The 23,628-nt window shown below is 50.2% G+C and overlaps 5 protein-coding genes across 5 annotated transcripts; 4 read left to right on the top strand and 1 right to left on the bottom strand.

The window, feature by feature from the left end:
• Nucleotides 1–435: 435 nt before the first annotated feature.
• N7459_004852 (uncharacterized protein) lies at nt 436–1,241 on the top strand (the record flags this gene model as incomplete). The annotated part of the gene is made up of 4 exons (XM_056944036.1): nt 436–514; nt 586–699; nt 767–883; nt 949–1,241. 4 exons carry the CDS (start codon nt 436–438, stop codon nt 1,239–1,241), a joined length of 603 nt encoding a protein of 200 aa, XP_056800919.1.
• A 965-nt stretch (nt 1,242–2,206) lies between these two features.
• On the top strand, nt 2,207–10,981 carry N7459_004851 (FMP27 family protein; the record flags this gene model as incomplete). Its single annotated transcript, XM_056944035.1, has 3 exons — nt 2,207–10,726; nt 10,780–10,874; nt 10,930–10,981. 3 exons carry the CDS (start codon nt 2,207–2,209, stop codon nt 10,979–10,981), a joined length of 8,667 nt encoding a protein of 2,888 aa, XP_056800918.1.
• A 1,262-nt stretch (nt 10,982–12,243) lies between these two features.
• N7459_004850 (uncharacterized protein) lies at nt 12,244–12,828 on the top strand (the record flags this gene model as incomplete). The annotated part of the gene is made up of 1 exon (XM_056944034.1): nt 12,244–12,828. The coding sequence occupies one exon, from the start codon at nt 12,244–12,246 to the stop codon at nt 12,826–12,828; it is 585 nt and encodes a 194-aa protein (XP_056800917.1).
• Nucleotides 12,829–13,216: 388 nt separating this feature from the next.
• On the bottom strand, nt 13,217–14,594 carry N7459_004849 (uncharacterized protein; the record flags this gene model as incomplete). Its single annotated transcript, XM_056944033.1, has 5 exons — nt 13,217–13,588; nt 13,647–13,996; nt 14,052–14,077; nt 14,130–14,191; nt 14,247–14,594. 5 exons carry the CDS (start codon nt 14,592–14,594, stop codon nt 13,217–13,219), a joined length of 1,158 nt encoding a protein of 385 aa, XP_056800916.1.
• Nucleotides 14,595–17,794: 3,200 nt separating this feature from the next.
• N7459_004848 (uncharacterized protein) lies at nt 17,795–23,492 on the top strand (the record flags this gene model as incomplete). Its single annotated transcript, XM_056944032.1, has 4 exons — nt 17,795–17,861; nt 18,074–19,194; nt 19,248–19,689; nt 19,768–23,492. The coding sequence occupies 4 exons, from the start codon at nt 17,795–17,797 to the stop codon at nt 23,490–23,492; spliced, it is 5,355 nt and encodes a 1,784-aa protein (XP_056800915.1).
• Between the last annotated feature and the right edge of the window lie 136 nt (nt 23,493–23,628).

Here is a 23,628-nt window from a genome sequence, read left to right as displayed (position 1 = left end):
CATGGTCTGTAATAAGAAATTAGTTTTGTATAGGTAGACAACCTCTCCGCTTAAAACTTGCAGAAGCTAGGAAGTCATAGTTTAGGTATATATTGTAGTTGGTCTCGTTAGTCCTATAGATCGTGTTGGTTAACTGGGAGGCACTTATTATTAATATATATTTGCAGTCAGATCTCCGTAGCTTCGACACAAATGAAACTGCAAGCGCAAACCACGAAACGTGGATCTAGCCACCAAAGAAAAGACAGTGAGAGATGACCAATATAAACACCCCAAACAAGGTACTCGATCCATGAAAATCCCTCCCCATGCCCCCATGCCCACCATGTTACATAATAAACACGTGACTCTCTTTATCTGTTCATATCGCGAAATCGTCGGTTCTTCGCGTTGTCGCACGAGCAATGATTGCGGCTCCCTCTCTCTGTTCGCAATATGAGCGATCAAAATATCCAAGGTGATGGTGCTGTAACCAATGCGCTGTCATCAGCTGCCAAAGTGGGAGCCCTGAGCGGTCAGTATTAGCCCTGCTTGAAGTCCGGGTCAGACTCTTGATCGAACACGCCTAGCTCATCTTTATGTTAGGCGCTGCTGGCTTCATTTATGGAGGCTTCGCTGGAGTTATCAGATCACCAAACCCGGTGGTACATTCTCTATCATGCGGTATTCATTGGTTTGCTTGCGGTTCGACCTTCTGGTGTATGTGAAGCATGACACCATCTGCTGCCAACTCCTTACCCACCGACTCATCTTGCATTGCATCCAGGGCTGCGAAGCAACATCATCAAGCTTCACTTCCAAGACAAAGCATCCCCACAAGAACGATCCTACGTCAGCGCTCTTTCCGGTGGCATCTCCGGTGGAGCTGTGACGAGGCTCATGGGTATAGCATCCCCGAGATGACCAGCGTTTTCTGAGTCACAACAAGCCCACTAACATTTTGACCAGGAGGCCGACTTATCCCAGGCTTTGTTGTCTTTTCGCTGCTCGGTTACTGTGGTCAAAGTGCCTTTAACCGTGTCGATGCATGGCAAATGAACCAGGCCCAAAACCCAAGCAAGCCACTTGCACAACGAATCGCAGACTCCAAGTGGATTCCCCTCCGACATTTGACTGACGAGGACTACCGTGGGATTCTCAGTGAAAAATTGCTGAGCATCGAAGCTGAAATTGCACTCCTCGATGAGAAGATTGAAGAGCTCGAGAAGTCCCGTCCGGTACCGATTTCCCCCGCCAAATGATATTGGCATCATTACTGGATGCTTTGAACCCTGCACACCGCGGCTCTGGTGCAACCCTACCCCTCCCCCCGGGACAGTTCAGACAATAGCAGTAGGCGTGGGATGCAGTGCACAGACAGGAAGGGTACATTGATTACCTCTACGTGTCGCAACTTCATCGTCCCTTCCAATGTCCTATTGCCCTTGACAGTGAGCGTGTACCAAAAACAGGCTAATTTTATATATTCTTTGTATGATACCAATGACCCAAACCAATCAATAATAATCGATGGATGTACATATGACTCCTGATCGTCTCCCTTGCCCACAATAGGGGCTTGAATTAGGGAACGCCGATCGCGAGCTGTCAGAGGGGCCCCACGGCAGTTCTGCAAAGTGAAATCAGTCGAGCCGCAACACACGAGCAAAGGCCTTCTGGGGATTTAGGGATTTGCAGAAAAGAGAAAAAAAAGGAAAAAGAAAAAAAGAATGACCGAAGAGAGGCGGAATACATGTAATCAACCAGACTTTATCCCACTCGAGGAGAAATCAGCGGAGGGGCGTTCATGGCGATAAGAGCCAAAGGTTCCAGAACCGATGCCGAGAAAAGCCGGATTGGGCGGCAGATTAGTGTTCCGCTCGCAGGTGTGGGTGTTTCTCCGGCGCGTCCGAACCATAGAATCTGTCTTCTCCAGACTCCACGCTTTCAACCATCACGACATGATTCACCACCACACTCCCTGTGCCTGGATCAAGCCTGGTGTATGGTATCTGTCCTACTGACCGGTCGGTCCCTCTCCGTTTGGGATCGCGCATTCCCCCCCGAGCCCCCTCCCGACGGTCGAGGTAGGATTTGAACGAAACCGAAACCGGGTGAGCTTTCTAGCAGTGACCTCAATTGATCTGCCGCCACTCTACACTCGATGTTCCATTGGGAGTTGTGCGTCTTTGTTCGACAGATCGGCGATTGCTGATCGCTTGTCGCGATGTCCCTTTTCAATCCGACTTCGATCCTGGTGGGCTTCCTCCTGCTCTACCTCTCGTCCTTCTTCGTCTTCGCGATCGTTCGCATTGCGACCGGAATTTCAATACAGCGCATCGGTTACTTTTCGCTCCGCCGTATCGCATACGCTCCGAAGGAAGGACTCCATATCGAAATCCGCGGTCTTGGTTTCTCGTTACACCCCCCATCGTTCGCGCAGCCAACATGGATCAGCATTCAGTTAACGGACCTGAAGGTGACGGTGGATGCGGCTACTCTGGAAAAAGGGAAGGTAGAACAATCGCGAGACTTACTGGGGTCCCCTGGTCCAGCTAGCCCAGCCGACGACGACGACGGCACCCCTGCCCCCGAATCATCTACTCCGCGGAGCAAAACATGGAGAACGTTGACGCGCATGAAGGAACGCCTGAAACACCTGCACCGGCAGATCAATTGGCTCGCGCTGGCTGACCTCACTGCGATCAACACAACGGTTCAATTTATTGATGCTGGCCAGATCCAGGTTGGGTCACTCTCACTGACGGTCGACACCCGAAGTAAGATGGTGGAACGAGGCAAGCTATTTCGTCGCAAGAAGGATATGTCTCGCGAACAGCGTCCGGCAGAATGGATTATGAACATCCAGAATGTTCTGCTCGCTGTCGAAGGCCGAGAACCGACAGAGGTGCTGGATAACGTCGGTGTGAACCTCCACGGACTACTCTATAAAGATCTTGAGGGACTCCGGGATGCTTCCGTGGCACTCAAAATTGGCCGAATGCACATTCCATATGATGACCTTCGCTCTTTGGTCGAGCGCATCAAATCAGCCCAGAAGCCATTGAAGCCAACCGCGCGCACCGACACCGGTGACGAGATCTCGTTTGCGGATTTTGTGGAGGAACTGGATAAGCCTGGCAGCCGCGATGATTCCATTGTGCAAACAGTCGCGGATTCCAAGGAATTTGCGAGCTCTATCCTACGTGGTATTCAGGAGATCCAGGTCGCCCTGAGCTTCTTCCGCCTTTCGCAGAGTCCTGAGTCCCTGTCGGCTGGTCAGGAGCCTGTTTATCTCAATGTGGTCTCTCACGAGCTTGGCATTGATCTTCACCGCATGGATCAGAAGAGCCCAGAGCATCGCATGTATTTCCAACGGGACGACGTTGCGCACCAAGCGCTACTTGCTGCCATTTCTCTCTCAGTCAGTTTGGATGACGACTCGGGCGAAACGGACAATATTCTTTATATACCCATGGCCACCACGACCATCAAAACTACCTTGCCATCCAAGACAGTGAAGGCATTTGAAGATGGGAACGCGGAAGAACGAAACTCCAACATCCTCTTCGCCAACCTGGTCATCACATCACCGTCGCTCGACATGCAACCCAAACATGTTTCTCGACTTTTGAAATTGGCCCGGGCACGAGCTTCTTCTCCCCGAGTCAAGAAACGAACTAATCATCATTTGATTTCTCGATTACTCCCAAAGGCGAACATCAAGCTCTCGGTTCACGAACCTGTGATTCGTTTTGTTCTGCCCATTAATACAGAGTCTGGAACCCCCGATGACTATAATCTTCTTATTTCATCCATTTCATCCATTTCACTTGATATCGAATCTTCTCATTCCTCCGAGGGCGGAGCGCATTATTCTCTCTCATCTGTTTATAGGGTTGCGTCTCACAAGTTTTATTACCAGACTCCGACCGGGGATAAACACAACTTACTCACCACCGAGAGTCTTGAACTCAAGGCCCACCTCAATGCGAGCCCGGAGGTGTGTGTCATTGCTTCAGGATGTTTAAATGAATGCTCCGTGCACATGATCAATGGCGAAGTCAACCGCGGAATTCGTGAAGTCCTTGAGCAGTTCCGAAGTCACCTGCAACCACAGAAGAAGGTCCCGATGCCATTTAATGAACGCAAGAAAAGCCTAATGAGAAAGGTCCCACCATGGCTTCTTCAGTTTTCCTTCGAGGCTACTGGATTCAGTCTCGAAATAGCTGGTGTGGATACGACCGTCTCCGAGATTTCTCGCGGCGTTTCTCTACAGTTGCAGTCCTGGACAGCAGAGTACAAAGCCCAAAAGACTGAACACAGCGTTGGCAGCATCGCTAGACGGCGTACTTCTAGCCACTCCACGATTGGCGATGAATCGCCCTTTAGGTTTACGCCAACCTCGCCACCAAAGAACGTTCAGCGTGGTGCCACAGACGGCAGACGCCTGGCATTTCATGTGCGAGGCTTTGATGGTTTTGTCATTGAGTCTGATGATTATCTTGAACCTGAACCTTTCTTTTCGATGCCCCGATTCGAGATCGCGCTGAGCACACATAGCGACCGTCTTGGACCAGTACTCCATGTGAACTCCGTTTTCAAAGGCATCTATCTCCAATATTCTCTCTATCGATTCTACTGCCTTGGTGTCGCAGTTTCCGTCATTCAAGATGTCCTTACACCTCTCCCGCAAAACAATGCAGCCTCTGCTCAAACAAAACAAAAAGGGACTGCAAGTATATCTTTGCCACCACCTCCATCGTCTCCGTCGTCTTCAAAGAACGAGCTAATCACTGTCGATGTGAAAGCAACTGTCATTCAGCTCAAGACAAACCTGCCAGCAGATCCTCCAATGATGCTGCAGATCTACGGACTCGCAGGCGGTTCCCAACGTCTTTCCACTCCTCATATCAAAGCCAACCTTGTTCGTCTACATGCCGAAGCACCCAAACTCAAGGGGGTCTGGGCAAGAATCGGCAGTATGAACAATGTCAGGCTTGATTTTCGTCGAATGAAAATGAAGCAAGGCGGCAATCTTGTTGAAGAGAAATCAATCGATCTATGGGCAGACTTCATTCGTCTGGGTGTCCCTCACCACATGGTGATGCACCGCGTCTTTGACAATTTGATCAACACTTCCAAAGCTTTCAAACAGCTCCATCATCGCTTCAAGAATCGATGCAGGGAGTTTGTTTCTGTTCGAGAGCCCGAGGAGCCGAAGCAAGTACCAAGAGTGTCATTCCGCAGCAAGGCCCTGCTCTTTGAACTAGAAGATGACGCCTTTGAATGGAAGCTTGGTTGCATATATCGGACCGGCTTGATTGAACAAACGCAACGTCTAGCTCGGGAAGAAGCTTTTCTCTTGAAGGCAAACAAGGTCAGGGAATCTGACACACGACGCGCTTCGTCAAGGCTGCGAGCCAAGTCGAGCAACCGAACATTGCGAAGTGAGCGAACCAGTCAGGATACTAGGAGAAGCCGGAGCGCCGAAACTCGACCAAGGCCAGATGAGCAGAACCGTGGCCGAGCCCGTAAATTCCGCTATGACACCGAGGGCGCAACTTGTTTGTCATCGGAGTACAAGATATCCACAGATGCAGCCTGGAATCGTCTTCAGCAGCACAATTCCCAGGTTTGGAAGGAGAAGATTGACGCCGCACTCAAATTTCAGGGCACATCCATTAAGGAAATCCGAAACTTGTTCTCTGGTGCTGACGAACCGCCCGACGACGCAAAGGAGACGGAAACCATTCTTTCTATTCCCAACAGACCAGGTCTGGTGTCGGCGCTGATCAGTGACGTGAACCTAGTCATTGACAAGCCCTCATTCCCGATTGATGACTTCCCTAAATTCCTCAATCGCATTGGTAAGGGGATGCCCATGTCTATGAAATACGGTCTGCTTGTTCCGATGAGCTTCAATTTGGAGATGGGCGAAGCACGTGTCAACCTGCGCGATTATCCGTTGGACTTGCTGCATATTCCTACATTGCGCCCTGGACAGTCACCGAGACTTCCCAGCTGGTCGTTGCGGACAAACTTTGTCATTGCTGAAGAGTTCCGAGACCATGAATCTGCAAGACAGGTCGATGTCGAGCTCGTTCCTCCGACTGAGCTTTCTGACGGATCCCATGGCGACTCATTCCATATCAAGGTCTGGCGTTCTGTGACACCTGTTAAAACGTACTCCGATGCTGTTATTGAGATCAACACCAGCTTGCCAACAAGTATCTCATGGGGCGTTTCTTACCAGCCTGTCATTCAAGATATGATGAAGATCATTGAAGGCTTTACCAAGCCCGAGATTGATCCTTCAGAACGGGTCGGTTTCTGGGATAAGATCCGCTTGAGCTTCCATTCTCGGATCAAGGTTCTGTGGAAGGAGGACGGTGATGTTCACCTGCGTCTCAAAGGATCTCGTGATCCATACGTTGTAACAGGATTCGGAAGCGGGTTTGTCATGTGCTGGCGCAGAGACGTCAAGTGGGAAATACACAGCAATGATGACCCAATGGAGTTCATGAGTGTTACTAGTGGTGAATACGTTCTGGCAATTCCCGACTACAGCGCAGAAGCTCGGTGGGCGAATGAAGCGACCACAGACGATCTGGAAAGCAGCTCTGCCTCAAGCGAGCAAAAGAACGCAGCTCAGTTCAAGAAGGTTGTCATGAAGCTATCTGGCGATGTCAAATGGGCAGCCGGGTTGGTGTTTGAACGTGATGTCGATGCCGATTCACGGTCTTTCGCGTTCAAGCCGCATTACGAAGTAGTGCTCAAGAACCCGAAATTCGTTGACCCAGCCCAACGCGCAGATTACGATGCCTACCGCGGTTTTCGCAGTGACCATATCCATCTTTCTGTCTCGGTTATTGCGCCCCAGAGCAGGAATTGGTCCGTCGATGATGTGCAGCTTTCTGCAAGCTATAACACCACTCACTTAAGTCCTCGATTCTTCACTCATTTCTTCAGCTGGTGGTCTCTCTTCTCGGGCATCATGTCCCTGCCAGTCCGCCAAGGCCCGCTCTGGCCTGGGGTCACCAAGACAAGCAAAAAGTTCAATCGCCATCTGGCAACCGTCAAATACAAGCTCCTCCTTGCACCCTTGTTTGTCGCTCACATCTATAAACACAAGGACCGCGAGGACTATGCCGAGGATGCTGTGACCGCCACTGGCCTTAAGGTTCGCCTTGACTCTTTGAAGCTTGATGTCCATCAGCGACGTGAACAAATAAAAACCCAGGCCCGGGGTCGCTCCAAGCAAACCAAGACCAGCGCAATGCGCATCAACCAAGCCTTGATCGATTTGCAATCTGCAGATTTCCGAGCAGTGTCTGCCACTATCGAGGGAACGACAGCCGAGGACATTGAGAAAAATAAAGACGATATCATATCATCATTTCAGCAACCGGTGGCTTCCGTTGACCTTTCGCGCTTCACAATTCCCGATCGAAACCTGGACTGGATCGACATGGATGACTTCGTCGAGCCCGATTGGATTCTTCCACAAGAATCCAATCCTCGTACCCAGATTCTTCCACTAGCCTTTACACCTCGGTTTACCTACTTCCGCCAGACCGACCATGGTGACACAGGCTCCGAGGAGACTGGCTATAGCACATTTGGACATGAGCCGACTCATGAGTGTGTTATGTCTGAGACTAATGACCCCCGCCGAGTGCAGATCGAACTTATCAAGGATCGCCTGGCGACTGTTGAAGCCCAGATTCGCAACTATGATCGCACGATTGGGGAACAAGAACTGAAACTTATGAAGGATGTGGATCATGATCTTGACTTGAAAACCCAGCATGAGACTTATGTCCGACAAGCGGAATCTCTCGCGAGACGGCGGAAGTTTCTGACCTCCACTTTGCATCGCCTTGAAAAGCTCCTAGCGCGCGATGAAAGAACACCTCATCGCAGTAGACTCGGAGTGAATGTGGCTCCAAGTGAGACGTCTTCGCGGACTGGACGAGATGCCGACTCCACAGCCGATGGTCAGGCCTCTGGTATCGAAAATATCTATTCATCAGCCAGCGACGAGTTTTCTAGCGACTTCAATAACCGCTTCATGATCCACAACGTGCAATTAAAGTGGAACAACTCGCTCCGAAACATCATTCTACGATACAGCCACCAAGTCAGCCAGCGGCGAGGATTCGTCTACTACATGTCTCGACGAGCTGTGAAGTTTATCCTTGACATTGTGGAGGAACAGAATAAGAACAAACGGAAGCACTCCAAGATGTCTAAGACGCAGACGCGTAGTGACAACGACGACGATGACGTGGAAGATCGCATTGAGCAGCTACTGAATGATGCCAAACGCTACGTGAACGCCGAGGAAGATGAGCCACCCGAGTCCAATGATCAGTCACTGCCACGATCAGACGATTCCAGCGAAAACATTGCTCCACAGTTCACACCGCAGAACAGCTACTACTTGCGCTTAATTGCCCCTCAGATCCAGCTTTTGAGTGAGAAGAACCGCAAGTCCGTCTTGTTAGTGGCCGCGAAGGGCATGGAACTCAAGGTTGTATCAATCATGGACAAGGAGCGTGTTTCAGACGATGTGAGCGGCTTGGTTCAACGTCGTTTTTCCCTTGAAATGGACGGCGCCCAGTTTTTTGTCGCAACGCAGAATAATCTTATGAAGAACCTGCAGTTCTATGCAGGGAACAAGTACGGCAACGCGCCAGGATCTGCATGGCCGCCGTGGTTGACTCTGGAAGCGATGTTCGACTTTGAACTTAATCCGTTTGGGTTTTCTCGGATCGTGCAGAAGACATCTGCCAGCCTTCGTTACGACAAGTACAATAACCTCCGTCTCAAATATAACGAGGAAGTGGCCAAGGGCAGCAACCATGGGCCTCATCCTGGAGGGGATGAAGCTCGCATGGATCAGATCAGTGTCGACTTCCCCCATTTCCGTGCTATCTGCGATTCGGCGGAGTATTACTCTATGTACATCATCGTGCTGGATCTCATGCTCTATAGCGAACCACTGGAGAAGGTCCGCAACGAACGCTTGGAAAAGATCATGCTCATGTCCGACTTCAGTGACCTTCGTGGTGCCCCAGAGATGGTTTTCAAACTTCAGGCCCGCATTCGCCAACTAGAAGAGATCAAGGAGTACTTCCAAATCAATGCCAAGTACTTGGATAAGCAAGGCTGGGAAGATCGACTGGCACTTGAACGGGATCTGTCTCAATGCGAGGATGAGTTATTCTTTATGATGAAGGCAATCACCACATCTCAAAGACGAGCTGAACCAAGTTCATCGATCACAAATGGCGTGTTGCGTTGGAGCATTTCCGCAAGTGAAGTTGTGTGGCATTTGATGAAGGAGGCATCTGCACCCTTGGTTGAGTTCCAACTTCAGAATGCCCAATACGAGAGAACGGACAATACTGACGGCTCAAACCATAACGTGGTCGCTGTTGAACGGCTGAACGGGCTGAACCTTCTTCCAGATGCTATCTATCCTCAGATAATAGCACCCTACCTTGATCAACCACGACCTCTCAACGATTTCATGCTTCGCGTCAAATGGCACATGTTGGAGGCAGTTGCTGGAATCCCTGTGGTTGATAATTTTGAAGTTTCGCTATTCCCGCTCAAGATTCAATTGGAACGGGACCTCGGCCAGAAGCTCTTCGAATACATCTTTCCCAACATGGGCTCCGGCGCTTTTGAGAATGGCGGCTTCTCTCCTTTCATGATCAAGAACATGAAGCCGCTCGATGCATCAGATGAGGAAGGCGAGGATGATGACTCTCACAAGCCATCGCTGTCTAGGTCAATGACGACAGATGAGGATGACGTATCGATGGACGATCTACATGCTCTACCCAAGGGCCCAGGGTCCATTGAACTCAGATTGCAGCCAACTCTATCCCTTTCCGAAGAAGCTCAATCTAGTAGACGCTCAAGTCACCTGAAGGGTCTTGCCATGACCCCCATTCACAAAAACAACAATCGTCTAGGTGTGCCAGAGCCTTCTCGCGGGCTGCCTCGTCCGGCAACAACTGGTGGTCTCTCGAAGAAGAGGTCTATTGACAGCATTCGGATGCTGTCAAAACAGCCAACAGAGAGATCTCTTTCCAGTCAGAGCCTTAATGACGATAAGAAGAAGTTTGGTCTAAGCAAGAGCTCCAGGAGTGGCAAGTCCAAGGAACCTACAGACGACTTGTCGCAAATGATGTCTCGAGCCTCCAATTACATGACCTTAGCTCACGTTAAAGTACATGATGTGGTTCTGTGTATGAGCTATAAAGGCAGAGGCGAACACAACCTGGAAGACCTGCACAATTTCGTTTTCCGCCTCCCAGTCTTGGAGTACGGCAACAAGACGTGGTCGAACCTGGATCTCGCCCTTCGCTTGAAAAAGGACGTGATCAAGGCTCTCATTTCGCACGCGCCCGCCATTCTTGGAAACAAGTTCTCGCAACGTCCATCGAAGCAACAGCAGAAGCGTTTCCGCGAGCTTGCATCTTCATCCCAACTCCTGCCCAATTCGAGCAGTCTTCCGAACCCCGACCAAAGCCAAACCCCGAGTCTAACGAGCGTTGACTCGAATAGCGAATATTCTGAATCGCCTTCGCGCAAGTCAATGCAGTCCACAACTTCTCCATTGGCCCGATCATTGTCCTTCAGCTCGGATGCTCGTGAAGTACGAGGGCAAGATCCACCTATCTCTGACTCCCGGTCTGCTGGTGAGGTGGATGTCGACTCTCGCTGGGAGGTAAGTAGTTTAGTATCTGCCCTGTTGATATGACATGCTCATTGATTTTCTAGGAGTCACGTCGCTTCGTCAATGCACCTAGCAGACCCATGACTGCAGGCAATACAGTGACCACAGTCGAAGCCAACGGGAATGGCCAGGATGATAGGTAAGAAAACCGCACTCAATCGAAGGAAGCTAATTAGCTGACCCTTTCTTTACAGCTCAAAGAGGGCAATTCGCAACTTTGGTCGAAGGCTGATGAACCGGAAGTGATCGTTGCACATCCTTCTCGTCTCCCTACCATCTCATCTTTACCCCTCTCTCACATCCCTTCTCACTACCTGTTATAATCCCTGTGACCTTCACCCGATGCCACATTCCTCTTGTAAAGCACTCTCCCAGTTTTTGATTTTCCTCCCCTGCAGGCCCCGTATTTTCTCTTAGATACCCTCTATGTGCAACGGGGCCGTATATAGGCGTTGGCTTGTGTCGTCTTTCACCTATCAGTTTGTGGGGTGAAAGACGAAATGTTCCTTATATCCATTTTTGTTTCGGCCTTTCCAGGATTTGCATACATAGAGGGAGTGGTGGCTTTTTTCTTGCCCTACATTTCTTTCAAATAATTCCAATTACCTTCATTCTGGCTACAGCTTCTATATGAAGCAGTAGCAACCTTGACCAGCTCTCCTTCAATCCACTTATGAGAATGTTCTATAACGATAATAGTGATTTTGAAGCCGAAGTAGAAGGCCCATCGCCTTTTTTAACATGCAGGTTCAGAGTCGCTGTTATCTCCGTATGCTACAGGAGTATACGCGCGCAGGAAGTGCTTTCGATTCCAAAGCAGCGATGTCAGATGCAACGCGGTTGGAGTACTTGCTCAGCCACCCCCATCATTGTGCGATACAAGGCTATGAAGTTCGCATTCATGGAGCCAGGCATTTGTTTTGGCCCCAAAGCCCCTCGTGAGACGCCAGCCGAGCCGCCGAAGATCTACGTACGACTTCACTCTATCAAGAGATTGTAGTTCCACCGGACAACCACAGCCTGGTCCGTAATTTTCTTAAGTATCCTCCTTGCTCTTCCCACTCTCGATAGAGATGAATTTCAAAGCGAGGTGCACCGACAAGCTCGGATCCGTTTCTGTATTCAGTTTACCATACCAAACTGAGAGTGCTCCTCAGTCGGCCACTGAAGAAAAACCTTTCAAAGGATGTCTATCACTAAAGCACGCAAATCAGATCTCCAGATTGATCTTGCGGCGCCAAAAGGCTGGACTTTCGCAGCTGGAGACACCGTGATAGGCACCGTGGTTCGCCGTGAGCCAATTGTTGCGGGAGAAGCCACCGTAAGACTGTTTCTGGCAGGTAGCTTGAAGTGCAGCTTCACCAGATACGAACATAATACTGGCTATTTCGATAACAGAAACCGTTTCGAGCCGCATGGACGCTCTCCCGTCGGATCTGCTGGCCTAACCCCCGATATTCAATCCTCGCGTGGCCCAGGCTATTTGCGACTGATCAAACAGACACGACATGTCCTATTCCAGGGACCGTTGCATATTCCCAAGGAGGGCGAGCCTCTCACTATACCATTTGAATTGGAGATCCCTAGCAGCTCTGAGAGCTCAACTCAACAACCCATCCATCATTCCGCTCAAACTTGAATTCGCCCAGTTGGATACCACGACTCCTTCCATCAGGAACAATCCACATACGCTCCGATTGAACTGGGTCAAGCTATCCGTGCGTGCCTGCACGCGAGTCGACGCATTCAGCCCGTTCCCGACAGCCCAACCGCGCGGCGGCCTTCATTGGACCACTTACAATCTTGGGCTGGAGAAGGCTTGTGAAGAGCTCGCCAGCTTTCCCTTGCAAGTACCTCTGAGCGAAAAGAGCCAGCCAGCTGATCTGGGCAATATGCTTCAGCTTGCTCTGTATACGAGCGGACTGAAGTCTAGAGGGAGACACCTCGCCTGGATGACGCCCATCGCTCCCAATTTCGCTGCACATACTGTTCGGCAGACTAATTCGCTGGACTTGGAGCTTTCGGTTAGAATCGTTGACCAGATTCGTACGCTGAAAAGCAGCACAGAGCTTACGCTTTTGGCGCTGAATTAAGGACCATGCAACCTTGAGTGTGAACGACCGGGGATAGATGAATACATGATGACTATGCGACAAATTGGCTAGGAATCAGACTCCCGGTGTGTCCCGTTGTTACTTGCACGGATGTGCGAATGGCTGAAGGAATACCAGTCTGATATCGGGATATGATGAGAAGATGGATATAATGACATTTCGTAGAGACCAGAGGGTATCTATTCACATGCAACAAGAAACTGTTCAACCAAACCAAAAGCACATCACCAATATGAAGATTCGCCAGTCTATAATTCCAAGGATGGGCATCTCCGTATGCAACCCAAAAAAGATGAAGATGTCCAATAAATCGATCGTGTGCACTCAAGAAACATCATCAGGTCATAAATATTACAGAATAAATGCTTCAAACGGCTGTTTTCTCTTTCTCAGCAGTATCAACACTCTCGGCAACTCCACCGGAAGCGCCGGTGGATCCCTCAGGCATATTTTCGGGGTTGCGAGCAACGGCGTCGGCAGCGTCAGTTCCGTCAGCAGATGGTGTTGATGGAGCGCTCTGCTTCTCCCGAACCCAGGGCAGGAGGTTAGGCAGATGTTCTTGCACTGATGCAAAGCGCGTGCGTGCAGTCGGGGCGGCGATATCATCGGTCCAAGGTATGCCGCCCTGGCCGCGATTTTCCGCCCAAGCCTTCTTCTCACGACGGAGGTCACTTTGAACCCAAGGGATGGTAATTAACGTCCAGACACCGGCCCAAGCAAATGGTAGGGTCCAGCCCAACTGAAATTGCACGTTAGTTCGAGTCCAACCTCAAGTCCATTCTGGAATGGGGACCCACCGTGAACGCCACGGGCTCGGAGACTGTGAATATGATCGCAGTAATGGCAGCTGCAAAGATGATAGATCCCCCGCTCCAGAAGCAATTCATCTCGAAAAGCATCCGGCGGAAATATGGGCTAGAAAGGTACCGTGTCCGGAGGGCATATCGATAGATCTGGCCACCCCCTCCGTCGACTGCTACCACATCTTCGATGAGTGCATATAATGCCGTCGGCATGACGGATCCTTTGGGTGTGGAGGAGATTCGGAACGGGGCTTTGACGCCAAACATGCGGAGAATGTCGAGGGAGAGGTGGACAATGCCGAAGTAGAACATGACAGTAGGGAGAATCATAGCGACGAGACGCACTATTCGAGGGGTGTTAGTAGAGAATATGTCACCATAACCTCAGATCCAACCAACCATAAGGCTCCTCAGGTACCGTTCCACTATTCTCCTGTTAGTCTAATTCACCATTCAACCTTGGGCCGCCAAACATACACGATCAGCTCGACAGCCAAAATGAGCCAGACGATGGTAAAGTTGATGTGGAAGAAATCGAGCTAGCAGAAATTTATTAGAGACCCGTCGGTCCTTTGTTTGGGAATCGAAGCGTACCCATGATTTGCGAGCATTGAGGGGACGGGCGCGGGAGTTCTTGCGAAACAGGTTGTACAAGCGATAGAAGTATTCGAAAACCGATATTCCTCCCAGACACGCGGTCACAATGGAGAATACTAAGATCCGCCGGTCAGCAATAGCCTCCCTCAATCGAGCACCAGCAAACATACCCAAGTTGTGCGACAGGTTCGTGCCATACCAAAGTCCCCAGTATAGGCCCACCGGCTGACCGATGGTGTCGATGAGGAAAATGGTCCAGAAGAAGGCGATGGACTTCTTGCGAGTTCGCAGCGAGTAGGGAAGTGGAGGGGGTTCAGTGTGCAGAGCACCGGTTCCTTCCTCCATGAAGTCGGGGCGGCGGTGACAGACCGCGCAAATTGGTCGATTCCCAGGGATAGATCGGGGGATGAGTTGTTAATACAGGCACACGGGCGTAGACAGTTAGGACATGATGGATGCAAAGAGAAAGTCTGGGTACCAGAATCTCATTTAGGGGGGAAGAAAGGAGTCCAAAATTAGTGATGACCGCAGCCGACTCACGAGTTTTTTGAGTCGCGGCAGCCGGAAACAACGGAGGGTACAGGGGGTACATCTGCGCCCATAGTGAAATGCATGGCACAACAGGTACCTGACGTAAGTCGACCGTGATGTCATGCTATTTATTTTCATCTGTACTGCCGAGGAAGTACTATGATTACACTACAGTATAATTATGGTTATGATCATTTTCCTATGCTTTTGTCTTAGTTCTCGGCGTAATACGTCTCCCTTTCCCGGCTGTTGTGATTGTGCTCCGCCTGTTGTTCATCCTGCTTCTATCAACCCGGTCGCATCGAATACACAGATGTCACAATCATCTAGTGTGCGTCGATATAGGGACGCCCCTAGCTGCGAGTGAGCAGCATGGGATGATGCATCGGGCCTTGGAAAACAGGATCTCGGTATACTTGGCGACGTGGAACTCCGAGTCGGACGCCGGACACCGATCCTAGCCAGTCGATCATCCGGTCTACCCGAACTCCTAGTGAAGACCTATCATTTTCGAGGACTATGTAGGGCGAACGATAGACACGAAGCAAATCGACCACTCAGCAACGCCTCATCGTCTTCAAACAACATCTGAAATAATTCAGGGGAGGGAAGAATACTTAGGTACCAAGGTACATGCAGGAGTAGTACAGTATACACGGGGGACTGCTATCTTTGATCTTTATTTTCCTCTGAAAAGTCTAGAATCTACCTTGTGCATGCGTTCCCGACTAAAACGGAGGAGCTAAATACCCGATCCATCGTCAATAGCGCTACCTTGGATCAGAGTCTTTCCTATATAGGAACAAGGCTACTGGACACTATGAGTAGCCATGCCCATTATTAGCGAATACCTATCGAACATGGATATTTGCCTTGACCAATTCGAGAAGATTTATATCTTGATTATCATAACTATTCAACCAACCACTCTTTATTTTGGTCTTTTCAGTGTAATAGGAAGGCTGGGACCTGCCCGGGTCACGGGATGAGCTGCACTGCGCCACTCCAACCAGCACCACCTCCTTAAATCCCTCCTTCTTCTACCTCCAGCCCCCCCCCCCCCCCACAATGTTCCCACCAGTATACTTTTGAAACTAGACCGAAAACCATGATCTCAATCTTCCTCTCACCATCGCTTCATATTTCTATGCGATTTTGCATTCTATGGACTGCTTCCCCTTCACACGCGATTGAGAATTTGGCACTAAAACCATAGGGTCGTAGGTGCGATACGGTAGTGCATCATGGCAGGGTTACTTACAGACCGGCAAGCCGAAGAGCTGTTGGTTCATCTCTTTGTGCAAGTGTCTTGTTGAGCTTTTGGAAGTTAATTCTGGCATTAGGCACAAATCGATTATCGCGTATCTGTCATCCAATGAGTTACTCGAAACAGCATCTGTGATGAGAAAGGAACTTAGGATGTCAGAAGGCGATTTTGATGCACTCGCCGTGAAAAATTACGGAACATTGCTGGAGAAGAAATGGACCAGTACCCTCCGCTTGCAGAAAAAGGCATGGACGCATGTTCTTCTACTTGCTCGACTTCCACTTGAAGAGTGGCTCTTTTCAAACCAGCGCTGATTTTTTATATGATAGATTATGGACTTGGAATCTCGCAACGCAGCGCTGCAGTCTGAATCGGACACCTCGGCCCTGGCTTCTCTATCGATACGCCGTGGTGATCCCAAGAGCTGGCTTCCACAACGTCCAAAATTCGCACTTCAATCGCATCGCGATACCATAAACTGCCTCGCCTTTCACCCAAGGTTTTCCTCTCTTGCTTCCGGCTCAGATGATTCCACTATCAAAATTTGGGACTGGGAACTGGGAGAGTTGGAAATGACGCTCAAAGGCCACACGAAAGCGGTTCGTGATGTTGATTATGGCTGTCCTCCTGGGGGTGCTCTTTTAGCATCGTGTAGTTCCGATACTACCATCAAAATCTGGGACCCGGAAAACAATTACACCAATATTCGGACATTACATGGCCACGATCATATAGTGAGCTCCGTGCGCTTCATACAGCCTGGCCACCTGCTTGCTAGCTCCAGCAAAGATGGTACCATCAGAATGTGGAATGTGACCAACGGATCTTGCATGAGAACACTACATGGTCACAATGGATGGGTGAGACAAATCTCTCCATCTTCTGATGGCAACTTCCTTCTTTCCACAGGCGACGACATGACCGTCCGGCTATGGGATGTTTCTGCCAACTCGGAGAATAGGTTGACCCTGTTTGGTCATGAGAACTTCAACGAGTGCTGTGCAATTGCTCCGCAGGCCTCTTATCAATACCTCGTACCGCTCACTGGATCCAATGGTTCATGTGGACAGAGCACGGCGGAATTCCTAGCGTCGGGATCTCGTGATAAAACTATCAAAATCTGGAATCGCCGTGGAACTTGCATTTTGACACTCATCGGTCACAATAATTGGGTACGAGCAGTGATATTTCACCCTGGAGGGAGATATCTGCTTTCAGCGTCGGATGACAAGACACTAAGGTGTTGGGACTTAAGTCAACAAGGGAAGTGTGTGAGGACACTCAATGGTCTGCATAGCGGTTTTATCACCTGCTTGAAGTGGGCTCCATCGATGACCAGAGACACCGAACAGTCTGAGGGAACGGCAGATTTCTCCAAAAGGGCAAATGAGAAGAACATGTCTAACTTGCAAATACGTTGTCTCTTAGCAACAGGGAGCGTGGACCGGAAATTGCAATTATATATCGACTGATTGCATGAAGTGAAGAACCAAACAATCAATCGATCAATCGTGGAGCATATCGCCTCAGGCATGAATAATATTACACCTCAACTTTCAGGCTATAAAATCACGTGTAGATAAGACAGTAGCTCTCCGATAAGCGAGAAATTGAAGTGGCGCGAGTTCGATTCACAGTTTTCACTCGGAATTCCATCCCTCGCCACAACTTCATCTTTCTCCCCCGCGCCATCTTGACGTGCTCACCTTTTTCTTCTATCGTAACATCCCATTGCCATGTGACAACCATGGTCCAGAGTCTACAGGAGTTGATTGACTTCCTCTTGAACGAGGTCGCGCTCTCTGGCAGTCAAGGTGTGTATAGCTCTTGCGTTTAGACCCACTTTTATCCCTCCAACTGCATACGCCTCAATACTTCGACCCATCAGTTGCTAGAGCAGCCGCCCGATATGCTATTTTGACAGCCTGATGGTATCTACAGGGTGAAAGTCACTCGTATTTGACAGCTGCTTTACTGTTCCTGTATACAAACCGATCACTTTGGCATACGACTGATCGTTCTCTAGGCGCGACTTTGTCAGAGGTCCTGAAGGCTATTGAAGTCTTCTACAGCACTCCACCTGGGAATGAATCTTCAAGACAGCAGAATGTGGATCGTCGTTTCAAAGCGAAAGTCTGGTTATGGCTGACGCGCAACCCTGAGGTGTCTGTTGGCACAAATCGCGAATGGAACCATCTCAGTTTAGATGATGCCGAGCAGCTTGATGGCCAGACTAACCGGGCATCTCATGCGCATGGATCTGATGGAGAAGATGAAGAAGCTTCACCTGCAGGTTCTGCCTTGGACCTCCGGATTTTCGTTTCGACTGAGAGAACTTGGTACGCTGTCACTGGCCACGAGCCTGACGAAACCAAAGTTCCATACTCTGAATTTGTTCTTCTCTCTATCATTGCCTCACGCAAATTTTCCGGGATTCCACAAACTGAGCTTGTCAGGCTGAGCGGTCAAGATAAGCGATCTGTCCCGAAACGAACGGACGCGCTGAAAAGAAAAGGATACATTGAAAAACGTGCCATTCAAGTGAAGTCGGCTCGTACTAGCCTGTGCACTCTTTGTCGGTTTTTGAATGCCCCGAGCGTGACAAGTGGCCTAAAGTCTCAAAATGAGACCAAGACAAAGGATTTGATTGACTTCGATGTCTTCACCAGCACGTTGTTTGATATCATGAAAAGGCATCGTATTATCTCCCGGAATGATCTCAAAAGTCTTCTGGGTTTTGACGACCCTTGGCGATGGCGAATCCTATCCCGAGCTCTTCGCAAATTTGAGCGAATCGGAGTGCTCAAGCGAGTTCGAGCAGAGTCACAGTACGACAGACTTCATCCATGCGTGATGCTTCTTCGGGACCCCACAACGAGGGATTTGGAGATGTTTCACGAATATAGCCGTGAAGGCATCAACGCCGGGGAAGATGACCGAGTGGAAATGGATGATATGGAGCTGGATGATGATACCGCAAATAAGAAATCAACATTGGGTCAGGATGGAGACGATTCTGCGATAGACAAGAAGGAAAATATTGTGGATGCTGGCCGCACCGTGCCGTCCTGGACACCAGATCGAAATTTGAACAACCAGGTATTCGACGTCATTGCCCAGGCTGGGGTTACGGGCATAACAAACCAGGTATGCGGGTCCAAACCGCTAAAAGGCTTCCTGAGCTAATTATATCTCCCCAGGACATCAATCGTATTTGCTTTGGTAGTTTTTACAAAAGACCGTCTGAAAGCATGATCCACCGCCTGGTCGACTGCTGGCAAATCTCTCAGCCCCCTCACCTTCGACACCTCGCAATTGTTCGAGATGTAGCTATCGAGAAGACGATTCTTTACTACGTACATTACTCGGCAGAAAACTTTGCAAAGCGTGTTGATGCCGGCGAAGCATCATGGGAGGCCGTTGAATTTCCCGCCAAGAAGGCCAAATCCTTCAATGTCAATATTCCGCCAGTCGACGCTACTGCGCAGCTCGATCAGTATGGCCTCCCGCAAATTCTACCCAGAGGCTTGGTAAAGAATGGCAACATCACCCTGTTCGAGGGAATTGCAATGTGCAAACCGGCGGACTACGGGCTGACTAGCAGCGACCCTATGCCTTACCATACTCCTGATGGCCGATCGGGTACGTGTCTCCTTATGCTCCTTCTCAGCACAGCTCTGGGGAGCGTAATTCAATCTGATTGCTTACCAAAAAACACAGGTGTCCAGAAAGGCAACGTTAAGACATCCTCTACGACTTTGTCACCTTTCAAAAGCCAGCCCATTCGTAAAGGTCGCCCCAAGGGCTCATTGAACCGGTCAAAATTGCCCAAAGTGGAGACAAGTTCACCAGGACCTCTTGATCTTCTTGAATCTCCTACTTTTGACGCTACTGAAGTCATGCCAGGAGATAACACCCCGAACCTCCCAGCATCGAGCAAAAAGAAAAAGCAAGAAAAATACAGAGGGATGTCTCGAAAAGAGAAATTCGAGGCGATGGGCATGGATGAGAGCTGGACGGAGTACAGTGCGCTTGTCATGGAAAAACCCACACCTGGCATTTATGTTACATCTCATGGCCGAAGGAGACCAGCAGGCAAGAAACAAGGTCGGCCTCGACAGAGCCGAATTGCAGTTTTCAAATCATCCAAGCTGGCTTCCTTCCCATGGTTCGTCAAAGAAAAGTCCGACTCAGACGAGGAAAATGAGTTGGAGAAGGATCCCCTCACAACGGTCAACACTGAAGACATCACCACTCGTCGTTCGGTTGAAGATATCGAAGCAACACCCCGGCGTCACACCAGAGGCAAAAGAGGCCAAAAGTCCTTAGAAATTACTGATTCTCCCGGTGTGTCTCGTGACATTGACTCCCCTACGATGGAAAGGCCTCGAAAACAACCTCGCTTGCAAAAGAAGGGAGACAAAGTTGATACTATGGTCCCAACACTCCCTGAATTGATGGATCAGGAAGAGAGGCCCGAAGAAGCTTCCATAGATCCTCAGTGCAAGTTCACTGCTGGCCATCCACTGAGTTCAGAGGAGAATCAGCCCAGGACACCAAAGCGTCGTCGTGTCAGTAAATCAGACGAAGCCAACGTTGAGGATGTGTCAGCATCACAAGCCCTCGATACTCCCGTGGATCAGCAAATGAGACCCCCTCAATCATTTAAACCACCACCGAGGAATTTCTCCAGGCAGCCTACACCGCATAGCGTTCATGTGACACCAAAAGAGACAAGGAGTCAAACTCCAAAATCCTCTGGTCCTGGTGAGCGAGGTGGCTCCGTCAACATTCTCCGACGGAAGATCGTCATGGATATTGTGGAAAAGGCTGGAGGTGCTTACCCTGCGGGCAATGAGATATGGTATCCCTTCGCAACCGCTTGGATGAAAATGAAATACAAAGAAAAGCCAGACATGCGGACTGTGAAAACAGCCATCAGAGCTTTGGTCGATTCTGGGAAATTACGCCAACTCACATTCAGCGGCAAGGACCCGAAAGGTATTATGGTCACGAAGACTCTCTTGACAAAGCCTGAAATGCCAGCGGACGATCCTTTAGTCAAAGAAATGCAAGAGAAGACACTTGCTAGTGACCGCCTTGAACCAACAATATCGTTCTCACCACACGTCGAAACATCTCGACTCATCACACGGCACAGTGGCCGGACGGGTGCTCACAGGTTTTCATTGCCCGTGGTATCGGGGGCTACTGTTCAATTGCAATCAAAACCCGTTGCTGTCCGGCTTGAGGAAGGACGGAAAGAACGCAGGATCCAGAAAGAAATCTTCAAGAGACTGATAGAGGAAAACGGACCTCCTGCAAGGTCTGGATCGCGGCGATTGATGAGAATTCCACGACCATCGGCTCAAGATCCCTCAGGAGCAGACAACCAGACATGGATCTCTAGACCTGATGAGGCTCTGAATGCTGGAAGGAGATACAAGAAGGGCCCATCGCGTCCTGTCGGGAGGCCGAAGGGGCTGGTGAAAATACTTTCTTCCATTGGACCGATGGCCATGTTGATGAGGCCAGGACAAACATTTCATGCTAGCACTGGGACATTTGGAACTTTGTCTACCGGAGCTGGACTTAGGGCCGCCAGGAGATACAAGACCAAACAAGCTACTGTTTCATTCACTGATGCCGCGGATTCTGTTGACAAGCTAATCCGGCTTGCACGCCAAAACAAAGACTTGCCGGCAGCCCCGGGAACAACAACAGCAACACCGCCCAAGGACAACTTTCACTCGATGGCCGATAAGATTCTTGAATGGGAGCTCGGGCATGAGGAGATATTCGATTCCATTCTCGAACATCGACCATATATTGAGCAGACAGTCGATGGCCACTTACCAGCCCCCATTGAGGGACAGATTCGATTTCAAATCGACCAGCAAACTCCTGCCAGGGAACTTCGTAGGCCTCAACAGCCACGCACCCGTCGTAGACGGACAGCAGCACCCACTACGATGGCTACCCAACTCACAGGACGGCGATCCCCCGTTCTTGAGGCCATTCAAAATGAAGCTCCACCAGAGGGCCGCCGACTGGCTTATCACCGCCGCCGCCGGGATCTACGACCGATATCCGAGACTCTGTTCCGCAAGATCATGGTTGCTATTGTTGCCGTCCGAACCTTGGCTGGTGGCACAGAGGGGAAGATGGTCGACTGGGACCTGTTATGCCTTGCCTTCCCACAGCATGACCCGAATTTCATCAAAGAACGCGGTGTACGCATTCAGGCTAGGAATCGGATGGAGATGCTGAGGATGCAGCGGGATTTCCAAGAGCGGTATCTCGAAGCCTACGCCAACGATCAGGTGCCCCCAATTAACTATGAAGACTTGGAGGGATATGACTGGCCTGCAGTCGTCGAGTGGGCGAATGTTGAGCTCGAGTTCTCCACATCTGGGAAGGTGCCTACTCTTCCCGCAACCCGAGAACAGTTTGATAGCATGTTTGAACTGCGCGAGGAACCAGTGACCCTAGCCGAAGAACTCCATCAAACTGTAGGAGGAGTCACGATTGCGCACCGACGTCAAATCATGGCTCGTGTCCCATTTGCCGTCGAGCTGCCTCGGCACGTCGAGGTCTCGCGGAAGAAGGAGCTCGAAGAACTTGACATAGCCAAGACATGGGTTCGTGCCAATGTGCTCACGCCAGAGGATCGGTACAACCCCGAGCAAGCCAAGCAGACGCTCGCACCATTCGGTGAGACATTACTCAACAATGCCACCCAGTCTTTGCTCACAGAACGTATCATCACCATGGGCAACCGTGGTCGTGTCCAACCTGGACGCAATTACAATGTCCACGAGTACTTCAGCGCACAACTGGATCGCCGACGTGCTATCGATGCCGAGCAGCTACGGCGTGCTGCCTCATTCAAAACAACCATTCTTGATCCCGCGCTGCAGAGCGGAGAGGTGTACATGGTCGACTACCTCGCACCAGACGGGGACTCTCTTGCTTTGACCGAGCTCAGCGCCCGCGGCTACATCGAGCTCCACCCCCAGAATCCTCCACAGGAAAAATTCGGTCTCATGGATGGTGGGTATCTCACCCGACAGATGGACAAGGCCCGGCTCCGCTTCAACATCGAGGTCCGCGCGTCCTCATCGTATGTCTACGGCAACCCCCTTGAAGACCGCATTCGTGATATCCAGGCTCCTCTGCCCCCTCCTTCTAAAAAGATGCCAGTCTGGTTCGATATTCACGGGTGTCTCATGCCCGAGTACTGGCAGAAGGCTATTGCCTCGGTTCTGGGCTGTCTGGTGCTGCGCCCGGGATTGACTACTGATAGTATCAAAAACACCATCAAGCCGGCCATGGGTGCCTGGGAAATCGAGCTCCTGCTTGAATGGCTGGTTGAAGTGGAAGCGGTCCGCAGCAGTGGCAAGGGCTGGATGTTGCAGCAGTGGTGGTGGATGGTTCTGATCTAAGCCTGAACGGACCTCGCAGGCTTCCAAGCTTTCTTTCATGTAGCAGTAACAAATAGAATCTGGCCCGTCACATCTGCGGCTGCAGCGGTACAATTAATCGATTTAAATTCGATTCGATGCTGGCGATAGTGTCACC

The sequence above is a fragment of the Penicillium hispanicum genome, assembly GCF_028827665.1.
Source record: "Penicillium hispanicum strain IBT 35686 chromosome Unknown utg000004l_segment0_segment0, whole genome shotgun sequence".
NCBI lineage: Eukaryota > Fungi > Ascomycota > Eurotiomycetes > Eurotiales > Aspergillaceae > Penicillium > Penicillium hispanicum.
This window is presented reverse-complemented; position numbering and strand designations above follow the sequence as displayed.